Source organism: Falco punctatus, assembly GCF_963210335.1.
Source record: "Falco punctatus genome assembly, chromosome: 10".
Classification (NCBI taxonomy): Eukaryota; Metazoa; Chordata; class Aves; order Falconiformes; family Falconidae; genus Falco; species Falco punctatus.
This window is the reverse complement of record NC_137590.1, coordinates 1,613,806-1,625,146: the sequence shown is the minus strand read 5'-3', so window position 1 is coordinate 1,625,146 and position 11,341 is coordinate 1,613,806. Positions and strand designations below refer to the sequence as shown.

The 11,341-nt window shown below is 46.0% G+C and overlaps 1 protein-coding gene and 1 long non-coding RNA gene across 2 annotated transcripts; one reads left to right on the top strand and one right to left on the bottom strand.

The window, feature by feature from the left end:
- The first annotated feature begins 411 nt into the window (after positions 1 to 411).
- On the top strand, positions 412 to 6,434 carry DYNLRB1 (dynein light chain roadblock-type 1). Its single transcript, XM_080405694.1, has 4 exons — positions 412 to 882; positions 3,181 to 3,256; positions 4,651 to 4,818; positions 5,895 to 6,434. Exons 1-4 carry the CDS (start codon positions 427 to 429, stop codon positions 5,936 to 5,938), a joined length of 744 nt encoding a protein of 247 aa, XP_080261820.1. The 5' UTR covers positions 412 to 426; the 3' UTR covers positions 5,939 to 6,434.
- Positions 5,987 to 11,298, bottom strand: LOC308070937. The gene is made up of 2 exons (XR_013930935.1): positions 9,833 to 11,298; positions 5,987 to 8,849 (listed from the first exon to the last, which is right to left on the bottom strand). It is a non-coding gene; the product is annotated as an uncharacterized lncRNA (long non-coding RNA).
- Positions 11,299 to 11,341: the final 43 nt, after the last annotated feature.

The window sequence follows — 11,341 nt, the reverse complement described above, 5'->3', positions numbered from 1 at the left end:
TCCTCCACTGAGGGCAATCTTCCTTGCTGCAGCCCTGCTTTCACTCTGCTCACTTTCTCAGCTGTTCACACAGGCTGGGTTAATGCAGTTGTGTTGGCAGCAAATCCCAAGTATGCTTTTCTATGCCAGGTAAATACATGCAGTAACAATTGCCCTTTTCCTGTAGCAAGGGAGGTTAGTTTTGAGTTGCTGCTTCCTTCATGCTTTGCATTGAAATCACTTAAAAGCTTGCTAGGAAGTTGTGTAAACCCCAAAACTGACGCTGCTTGGGGTAGTTTGTAGTACAGCTGTGATTCTGTATTTCACATACATTTGAAGTATTAAAAAAAAAAAGCAAAACACCCAAGAAGGAATCACAGCACGATGCATGATAAATACACAACTGGGTGCCGCCACCGTGTTAGCTCCTTGCTCTTTTCTTCTACGATGCGGTTGTGGGTGGGGACAGCGGTGGGTTTGTGCGCGGTGGGATTCACACGCAGGACCCGCTTATTCACACAAAACTCGGTTTGGTTTCGGCGCCGGGGGCAGCCGGGCACGGCGGCTACCGGGCCCGTCCCGCCGCCCCGGCGGTGCCCAGCAGCGGAACCGACCTGTGCCGGAACCGCCTGCTGCGGCCAAGGCTTGACCCGGACTGCTGGGCCGGCGGGCAGAATTGACTTTAACTGGGTTGCAGCGCTGCGCAGGCCCACGGGAGGAGACACTGGCCGTGTCTGCTGGGTCCCAGCGAAGGGTTTGTTCCGCCCTGAGGCGCACCGGGTCGGGCTCCACGGCGGCAGCGCCGGGTCCCGCCCCGCCGGGCACAAGTGCTTCCGGGACACAAGTGCTTCCGGGGCAGGCGGCGCGGGGCGTGGCCGGGTGGAGAGGCGGCGGCTCGAGATGGTGGGTGCCGGGGGCCCGGGCCCGCTCCGTTCCGCAGGGCCTGGGGGTGGCGCGCCCCTCAGCGCCGCCCTGGGCCCCTGTGCCTCCCTCCGGGGGCCCGGCGAGCGGAGCGGCCGAGCTCGGCCCCGGGCAGCGCCCGCCCCGCGGCAGGGGCAGGCCGGGGGAAGCTGGGGCGGGGGGTCGGGACCGGCCTCCTGCGCCGAGCGCGAGCGGGGCCAGGCCGGGCGGTTTGACCCCTCTGGTTCCTCGTAACCGCCGGGTTGGGCCGTTGTGCCGGGGCCCGGGGCCGTGCCGTTGTGCGGGAGGCGGCTGGCTGTGCAGGTGTTGGTGGCTGGCGCGTGTTTGTACACTTGGGGATCAAAATGTGGGGGAACGTCTGAAGAAGCAAATTCCGGCCTAAGCCGCAGCTGGAGGGTGCAGCGGTCCAGTCAGACGGTGGGGGGGGTTCAGGCGAGCGTGGGGGTTAACGCTTTCCGGGTGAGGCCGGGAGGTGAAGGCTGCTGCTGGGTGGGCAACAGGCGTCATAGATGTGCGGATCGGTGGTGGCGCAGCATTTATGTTCATTTACCGAAGCGCATCTCTCCTCCCTATACTATCTTTTGTAGTTATTCAGCCTTTTTGTCCATTTCACGAGTTAAATCTACAACTTTTTTCTCAGTAATATTTTTTCTGCTTTGGTGAGCTGAACTGACTTGCAGAGGTGTTGGACAAGCACCAGAGGTGGCGTGTGCCAAGTGGTACGTGGGTGTCAGGGAGTAAGAGCAGGAGGAGCAAGACCCTCCCGTGCCACCAGCAGTGAACTGCTAGAACAGATCACCGCACCTTGTGACTTAGAAATTTGAAAATGCTGTTGTTCCATATGGATGTTTCTTTGCATCCAAATAGGTTTCTTAAGGTCCAGTGAAGGAAAGTATTTAATGCATCAGGACTGAAATGCTTGTAAGAAGTCAGGAAATTATTTCAGACTTAACAGTGTGCTACCATGTTTCTCTCAGCATTTTTACACCTTGTACCTTGTTCTTTGTTTCACTTTTCTTGTCTTCCATTGGAAAATAGTCCAGCATTCAGAAATAATCCAGAGCTTTGTTGAAACGACTGAATTTTTCTGTGCTGGATAAGACAAAAAACTGCTTCATAAATACCAGTGATGGTTCTGGAATCATCTCTTATTGGCAACAGCTTGTGTTCCTCCAAGCCACTTACACTAACAGCACTCTGCAGAAAGTCTGCTGGTAGTTCTGAGGTTGAGGCCATGTTTTGTTAGCACAAGTCTGCTTCCTAGGGAACAGGGCTTGTAACAGGACCGTGCCCATGTGCTGCAGGGTGGAAGTGGAGAGGGGGTTATTTGCAGCGCCTGAGCAGCGCAGTCCTCTTTGCCAAACACCCCATCTGGGTCTCGCCTTCCCTCAGTTCAGGTGGTTTCTGTAGGACGCTGTCTTGCAGGATCTGAAAGATGCTGCATGTCTCTGTTTCCGTTAATGGGAGTAAAAAATTGCCAGATACTCACCAAGCTGTGGAAAACAGCTCAGGTGCTGAGGTTTTATGATCCTATTAGAGAACCCATAGTTAAATTTTGGGTGGTGTCTCGTAGCAATGGGAATTGCGCAGAAGGGTTTGAAAGCTCTTCTGAAGTTTATGGTGATTTTTACAGAGAAGGCAGAGGGACTACTTACCTTGGCCTTCATTTTGCATTTTTTCTTTTTTTTAAGTTGATTTTTCAAAGTTGTAAATTGTTTCTAGTGGTTATAATCTTGTAGCTATCCCAGCACAGATCATAATTATAAATAAATAGCGTGTTCTAATTGGTGTTTCCCTCACTTTTCTTATTTGCAATTGCTTTTAGCAGTCATTTGATAAAAGGGAAGGTAGCCTTGCACCCAGAATGTATAATTTTCTACTTTTTTCATAAATTCCATGCATATTTTTATACGTGATTTTTGCTCAACATCTAAATTGTAGTAGTCTGACTAAGCAGTCTTCCAGTTGCAAGGTTACAGTAAGGATCTGACGTGGGAGGTTGGGGAGGAGGAGAGAGGGAAAGATTTGAGGAGACTTCCAAGTTTCCACAAGATTATAATCACAGATGAGTAAAGAGTGAAAATCAATGGAGAGCAACTGAAAAGGTCATGCAGAAAAGGTAGTACCCAAGGACAGTCACTTTGCTGTATAGAACGGTGTGGGTAGTTTGTTTGAATCATCTTTGTACAGCTTTATTTTCAGACACATGATTACAGAGCTTTAGTGGAAGGCAAATAGCAGCTGTGGTCTTCTATTGATTTGTGCTTTCTCTGTTTGCAGGCTGAGGTGGAAGAAACGCTGAAGCGAATTCAGAGCCAAAAAGGAGTGCAGGGGATCATTGTTGTTAATTCTGAAGGTACTGTCTCATTTTTCTGAGCTATGACTTACTCTAAACACGCACTTTAGGGACCACTGATTGTGCTACTTGCATTTAAATTACAGTCTGCCTTTAGCAAAGGTTTTCCTGTAGCCAAAGCAGATAGACAACAGTTTGACTACAAGAGAAAACTGGATTCCCATTTCTGCTGTTCTGCAAGCTCACTTTATTATTTAAAAAAATAAATTAAGTAAAATGAATTGCAAAAGCTTGGAAGTATTTGAATTACACCAGTGCTTGAGACTGTGTTCTGTCAAAACCTTTATCAGTAGCACTAAAACCTCTCATGACATCTGAAATCTTGCTGCTGTGCATGTCCAGAATGCTGCTGTCTTGGCAGACTCGGGTAGCTTAGCAGCCATCTCGTGCTCATGGCCTCACGAGACTCACAAGCTAGTTGTCTCTTTTCGGAGTGATTGAAGGGTCCAACGGAGCAGACTTGTTCAGAGCGCTCTAAATACACCGTGAGCAGCCCAGCTTCTTAAGAAGGTGACATCCTTAGGAAAGGTGACAGATAGCTATATATGAATCTATGGAAGATCAGATCACTGCATACTTGTATGCAGCTTGTGTTCCTGCTCGCTGCTTGTTCATGGCAGTGAATAATGGATTGTGCTCTGTAGGCTGAATCTGCGCTTCTCTGTACATACACCTGCAGCAGTTTTTCTGCCGTGCCAGTGTTAGTAGTTGGCTGCTGTGTTGCTCTGACATGTGAGCTGAATTTTGGCTGGCTTTCTGTGAGGAAACATGTCTGCTGGGTGGTGGAAGTATAAGGGAGGGCAAGCTCTGGCCAAGGAGTGTGTGTGCTCTCTTGGCTGGTGCACTGGAACTGAAACCAGGGACCTCGCAGTCTGCATCAGCCCGTGCAGCTAAACGTTGGAGCCTCAGTTTTGCCACTGTATGGTGCAGCAGCTGTGCCCTCTATAAGCAGCACTGGTCCCAGCCTAGCTTGCTTGAATATCATTTAACTGTGATGTTCAGGAGCCTTTCTGAAAGGAAAAGCTGTCCCCAGTCAGAGGAAAAAAATTGAAAGATTGGTATTTCCTCTCTCCCCCCTCAAATGCTTGGTTTTGTTATTATTTTATTTTTTTTTCTAAATGTCAGAAATAAATGAAAAAGCAAAAGTAAAGCACTGATGCTACTAGCAGTGAACAGTTGTTCTCAGCTATGTGTGTGGTTCCAGATCTTAGTTTTTTCACATCTTATTTCTGTTCATGTTGTTCTTTTAAGCCTTCAAAAGAATGTTTCTAATCCTGCTGTAGCGACACCACCTGCTTAGGTTAAATAGCCAGCCCAGCTGAACCTGGTGATGCTCGAGGCAGAATTAGTTCTGGAGTTTTTCACCCACCCTTGCTGTCCCCTGTTCCTTGCAGGTATTCCTATCAAAAGTACAATGGACAACTCCACAACGATTCAGTATGCAGGCCTCATGCACAGCTTCATCATGAAGGCAAGGAGCACTGTGCGAGACATTGATCCCCAAAATGACCTCACCTTCCTGCGGATCCGCTCCAAGAAAAATGAAATCATGGTTGCACCAGGTAATAGTGAGTGGGATGAAAGCAGGCGTCAGGGAATCCAGCAGAATTCTTTTCTCATGTGATTGATGCTGTCAGCCTGAGAGAAAAGTTCTGCCTGCTGCTTTATTCATATTACATAATCTTTTATTTTCCAAGAAGCTGTTTTACTTTCTTCAGTCGAAAGCTTTTATCATTGACCTAAGTTCACTTTTTCATGTTTGAATGTGGGAAATCACTTTCCTCATTTCATGTTCATTGAAGCAGAAAGTGTTAAACAGTGTTTGAGAGTGTCTTGCTGCCTCTCGTGCTTTGTGTTTTTCTGTATAAAACCACAAGAGTTGGTAAAGGAATCTGGTTTGAGAGCGGTTTCGGTTCAGCCCTGTAGACCAAGTGGTAAAGCAAAGCAGTCTAACAGATTTGTCAGTTCAGAGAAAAGTAACAGAGCATATTGTAGCTGTAATCATGAGTGGTAGAATGTAGCAGCAGCAACCTTCTTTTCAGGAAACATCCTCAACGTTTCATCGAATTATGAAACGGGAAGCAGTGAGATGAGTGCGGTTCACTGATGTGGCAGGAACTCACCTTTGTTCCTTCATGCTGCACTGGCCCTGTGGTGGGATCGTGCTGGTGGAGAGGCAGGGAGAGCGGAGGATTGCAGTTGCAGCAGACTGCTCTGCAGGGACTGGTCAAGGCAGATCTTAAGACAGGCTTGGGGGCTTGTGCTGAGGCAGCCTCTGATTTCCATGTGAAGGATGAAAAGAGAGGAGTAAGTATTGGTCCAGAAAAAATGCAGCTACAGCCACTGCAGCCCAGCAGTCTGCCTGAGGGAGAGGTTACCGTTAGTTCCTAGGCACAAACTGAGTTAAATTCAGTTGACCTGGGAGCATGCAGTTTCTGGAGCTGAGCCTTTGTCTCAGTAACGCTCATAAAAACAAGTGACCTGACATGCCAAGCATGTTTTGCTCATTGAGGATGAATGTCAGGTCTCTATAGTTCCCTCAGTGTGTCAGTGAGATGTGAAAAAAATGTTGAAATTTACTGTTGCTGTGAGAAAATACCAGCAATGAAAGAATAACTTGATTCTTTTTTTCCTCCAGATAAAGACTACTTCCTGATTGTCATCCAGAATCCAACTGAATGATTACACTGACTTGGTCTGGTTTTTTTTTCCCTTTGCCTGTTTTTGCGGGGTTTTTTTTGTTTGTTTGTTTTTTAATTTAATGTTAAAGAATAGAGCATTAGTGTTAACTCTGCTGTACCACTTCAGTAATGTCTGGAAAAACAAAAGCAGGTGGTTTTGTTGTTTACAAACAGAAAAGTGGCTTTTTTTTTTTGTATCACAATTCGTTCTGAGGAGAAGTTGGTGAATTAGAATCAAGCAGTAAAAAACATGCTACAGATCCTTTTAACAGTTAAGAACATAATATAATAAAATTCTAATAATGTTCTAAAAAAGATTATTCTTTGTATGCTTCCATGCTTCTGTCACTACTATTTGAGATATGCTTTTATGCTATTACTTTTGAATGACTGTAAATATGAAACTTGCCTGTCCTCTAGTTCTGTCTTACTCTGTTGGTTTTACAAGTTACTTTGAAAAAGTCTGACCCTATCAAATTAAAAAGTGTCATCAGTGACTGGTTTTGTCTTACGTGTTTTCTTTCTGATTTTAATTATTCCCATGACTGACAGAGTTTTTTCTTCAAAACATAGAACCTTCTTAGGAGTAATTTTACTAGTCTGTTACTTCCCCTAAACAAAGATTTAGGCTCAGTGCATGTGCAGTGTGCTCGGAATTGTCTTGTAAGTTGGAGCATTTTCCTACCGCTTCCTTTTTGTTTCAGACAGAGGAGTGTTGTGGCTCAGGCAGGCCGTCGGGACTGCCTGATGGAGCTCTCATACGGTCACAGTTCGGTAGCCAATTTGATCTGCTGTCTTCCTTTAGCAATTTTTTTATTGATGGCCATTAAGGACAAACAAAGGGTTCTCTGGTTGTGCCAAACAATAAAGCGGTTATTTTTTAGCCCTGAAAGCACCTCGTAATTGCATGCAGAGCTCAAGAATTTATGCAGAATGTCTTCCTTTTGAAGTTGTTTGTCAAGTGTTTGACAGACACAACTCTGGCTTGTACTGAAGAGTCCTGGTGATGCGCTGGATGTCATAGTCCAGATTCAGAAATTATGCCGATGGTCTTGTGCTGAGTTTTCTTTGCGTACTCAGGTAGTTCGACGCAGCTAACTGCCGAGAGCAGCTCCCTTCCCCAGCGTCTGTCCCGCAGAGAAGGGGGCACTTGCGTAGGTGGCGTAGCTGCCTGCTTCTGCTTCAGCATCCTCTTGTGTTAGTGTTACCAGCCTGAAAAGGAATTTCTTCTGAAGTGCACCTGAGCCTCAGGCATGAAACACACCCTACAATTAAAGAAAAAACGTGGATTGAGTAACTGCAGTTTTGTTAGGGGATGCTGTTTCTTGTGTTGGTGAGTGATCACTTGTGGCTCATGGATTTCTGTTACCGGAAGTGTATAACCCATGTTTAGCCCTGCTTTTTCAAAATTACAATCAGTAGTAGGAAGATGTGATACAGTCTAGTTCTACACTGAGAAACAGACTAAGGGTTTATGGATGATCTCAGCAGGTTAGCAGGGATTCCAGGCAATTGGCTGCAGTGCAGTTTTGGAGTCTTTAGCAAAAATTGGTGTTGACTTGCAGGCTTTCATGGATTTCACAGCACAGAGTGATGGGGTGGGTATGTGGTGACTCAAACAGCTGAGATAACCTGTATGTTTGGCATTTGTTTTCTGTGCATTTTCAAGCTTGGGCATTAATGTACTGACTAATTTTTTAGGTAGTGATTGTGGCCGTGAAGGTCAGAAATGCTTATTGAGATCTGTAAAGTGGTCAGTCCTGCAGCATCTGGGCAAGGGTGCTTTACAGTATTTTGGGTATCTCAGCTGTTACCGTGACTCACTGTCGGCTGTTACTCAGTTTATGAACAGTTTCTCCCATCAGCATATTTCTGACCACACTAAATTGGTGTAGCCTTGGGATCACATTTTGTGCCAAGAAGTGACTGACGTTAACATCCCTCTCCTAGTGTTAGCAAACCGACAGATAATTTGCATAGCATGTATTCACTGGCCCTTTTATTATTGAATCTTTGTTCAAGCCATGCCATCAAACCAAGGAATAGAGTCTGAAATCAAGCTCTGTGTTTGGAATAGTTCCTGTTACACAGCAACTTGCTGCCTCTGCACATGATCTGTCATCATTTTATTGAATGCTGTCTCCAAAAAATTCTCTCCAGCAAGCAGAAGTCTCTGGATAATAACTGAATAGTGAGACAAAGCAGAAGAAAAATGTGACTTCAGTTATCTCCTCTATCTTTTGTTATTCATAGCCAGAGAAGTGTTTCCTTGGAGGTGGTGACCTGTTTATGTATGTTGGCTTTCCCTAGCAGGTGGGAGTGTTACTTTTGAACAATGAAGAATTTCTTCAGTGTCCTGCATTCTTTTGGACTCTTCCTTAAGGATAGCTATCCTACCAGTGATCTTGTGTCATACCTGAGTTTGGGAACCCTATTGCAAAACAAAGATTGTGCTTGTTTTCTGCCTTGTGTTGAGAACGTTGCAGTGAGTTTACTGAGTTCCTGCTGTATGCTGATTGTTTGGGGTGGTTTGGGGTTTTTGCTGTTTTTTTTTTTCAAGGACTGTTAGCTGTCTGGCTTGAAATATACTCAGGAATTTGAATAAAGGAGTCTTTGAAGAAGCTGGTTTTGCAGTCTGGAGGAGCTTGTCAAATCCATCTGGTCAGGGCAGGACTCTGCTTATGCCATGCTTGCACTACCTTTATGCTCACATTTAAAGTTAATTCTTTTTTTTTTTTAAAAAAGGGGAAAGGGTGGATGAAGCTGAAGAACAACAATAACTTCCATTTAGGCGCTTACCATGGAGAAGAAGTGTCTTACTTGGATCGGAGCATCAGAGAGTCACAGTGGTCTGACCAGAAGCAATTCCTCCACGTGCAAGTTAGGGGAGGATTTCGCATGTCTTAAGTTACCTTAAAGAGAGTCAAGAGAGATGGGATGAAGCTTAGCTTCTTTCCAGTGTTGCTGAGTCTGGGCCTGGTCATTCATACAGTAAAATTACTGTCAAATTGAGGAAGAATAGAAAAACATATGTTACAGTTCTAGTCCTTCTTTCTAGGCAGAAAGCATGATGAGGTGGTTCAAAGTAGGGCTTGAATAACCTTTGCGCTCTGTGCCTTAGAGCTGCTTTGTGTTGTGGCTGGAAACTGGCCTAATTTGCTGTCTTGGAGAAGTCAGTTTTGATGGATCCCTTTCTGAAGGCAGGGGAAACATCTGCTGCTGAGATGTGGAAAACAGACCCCGATGAATTAACAAGCTAATGAAAGGAAGTTTGAGGTATGGTTCTGGGCTATGAACGGCAGCACTTGAGGCCCAAGGACATGCTGTCTTGTGCTGACTCTGCTCTGAGATAAGGTTCTGGCAGAGAAATGGAGATGATAACACATTAATACTGCAAAAGCTAGGCTTGCAGGAGCTAATCCACAGGTCTTAGGGCAGCTGTTTTATGCTGCTGCAGCTTGTGTTTGCTCCAGCACCCTCCAGAGCAACTCTTTGCCCAAGATGGCTGAGCTCTCATTGTGCAGCGCTCCTCTTCGCATGCAGGACATTTATGTTTGATCTTGTCTTAACACTTCTGTTATGTATAGGTACAGCTATAGGGGATGAAAATCTGGCATAGATAGTTATACCACTATAGGCTGGCCTTATGTTAGTAGAGCTAGAGCACCTCTGGGAACCAGTATAATCTGTAGGAAAAGCTATGGCAGCTGGGGTGTGCAGGGGCAGTGAGCTCTGACAAACGCTACCATGTCAGCAGAGGCCTGAGTGTCAACACAATTTCTGTTGACAAAAATACACTTCCTTTACCAGCATTACAGGGTTCCTTCAGGGAGATTTCCCTCTGCTAGCATGGTTTTGCAAGCATCCAGGGCTGCTTATTATCAATGCTGTTTACCCTGTAGGAGTGACGGCATGTGTAGAGCTTGTTGTTGATCCTAGGTCATGTTAAGACAGCTTGCTGGTGCTGGGTTGATACAGCTGGTTCCTCCCATCTTCTTTAAATTTTTGACTAATCCAGGATTTTTTGGATCTGAAATGCACCTCCTTAAATAAGGAGTTTTGTCAATGACATCGGTAAGAACAGGCAAGAGAAGTATTAGTCTGTGCAAGATTTTTCAGGAAAGCTGAAGGAAGAAGTATGTGCTGTATGCATCCTACGCTGCTGTATTAGAAGTAAAATCTCCTTGAGCCGTGTCCCATTTATGCAAGTACATTAATGTGCTGAGAAGTTACAGAGCTTCCACAAACCAGTGTCTTTTCTCCCACTCTGGCTGTATGAATGATCTCTGGAATTATGGCCTCAGTCCTGCATGGATAAAATCAGGGTTCAAGTCACTAAATTAGAAAAAGTTCCTAATGCCTCTCATTAAAACCACTTTATAACAACAGTAATAAAAAATGAAGTGGTCTGTAAAGTTGATCAGCTTGCCACGTCTAATTCAACATTGCTGCATTCCCTCATGTATTTTCTGATTAAAAGGACCTACATGGCAAACGAAGGTCTTTACTTGTGAATCTGAAGAGTTTATGCTTCCTTACCAGTATGTGTTTAATTGACTACTGGTACTGGTTGGTCAAGGAAAATCCGTGATGTTAAGTCATGGAAGCAGTTGTTTCCTTTCTTTTTTCCTGGTAGAGCTTACCCAAGGATTTGTTTGGTTGTAGTTAAATATATTTTAATTTGTGACGCTTTGAATAATTGGAGCAGGTTTTTAAGAGATGCAGCTTTCGTGTCTTTTTTTTACCAAGGTTGTACTTAAGATTTTTAACATTTTGTGTTTGTTCATGTTTCACACCAGTTCACTGTAAACAATGAAACATTGCTTTGGCAGAATATAGCTTTTGCTGCCGCATGTGTTAAGGAGGGATATTAGACAGGGTTCTCTGTGAAAGGGAGATGTTGTTTGCTGTTGTTTCTTGATTCCTTTGCAGCAGCTCCAGAAATAGCCTGACCTATTTGTAGTCATGCCGTGGTCTTTAAAATATTCAGCATGGACGTGGCTCTGAATGCCGCAGGGAGAACGGCAGGCTTATTAGTTGAGAAACGATAGAGGTAGGTGTGGGAATTGCAAATACTTGGTTATCTCGGTGAGATCAGGTTACGGCCGCGTTCAGTGCCCGCGTCAGCTCGGAGGCCGCCGGCGTGCGGGCAGCGGCCGGGCAGGCACCCAGTCCCGGCCGGGCAGCCCCGGGGGTCGCCGCAGGGAGCCGGCCCGGCCGAGCGCTGCTGAGGCGGCCGCCGCGCCTGGAGCCGCCGGCGCCTCCGTCCTTCGGGGATCCCGGCCGAGCGTCGCAGCCCGCCACGGCCTTCCCGCCTCCCGCCGCCCGAGGGGAGCGGCGGCGCTGCCCCGCGGCCCGCTCGCTGCGGGGGCACAAAGAAGCCGCTTCCTGTGGCCGGTGGGGC

Excerpts from the sequence above, each read along its gene's own strand:
- DYNLRB1 (XM_080405694.1), top strand. The coding sequence starts at position 427 with ATGCGGTTGTGGGTGGGGACAGCGGTGGGTTTGTGCGCGGTGGGATTC. Across the intron at positions 883-3,180 it reads AGAGGCGGCGGCTCGAGATG|GCTGAGGTGGAAGAAACGCT; the intron begins GTGGGTGCCGGG and ends CTCTGTTTGCAG. Across the intron at positions 4,819-5,894 it reads TGAAATCATGGTTGCACCAG|ATAAAGACTACTTCCTGATT; the intron begins GTAATAGTGAGT and ends TTTTTCCTCCAG.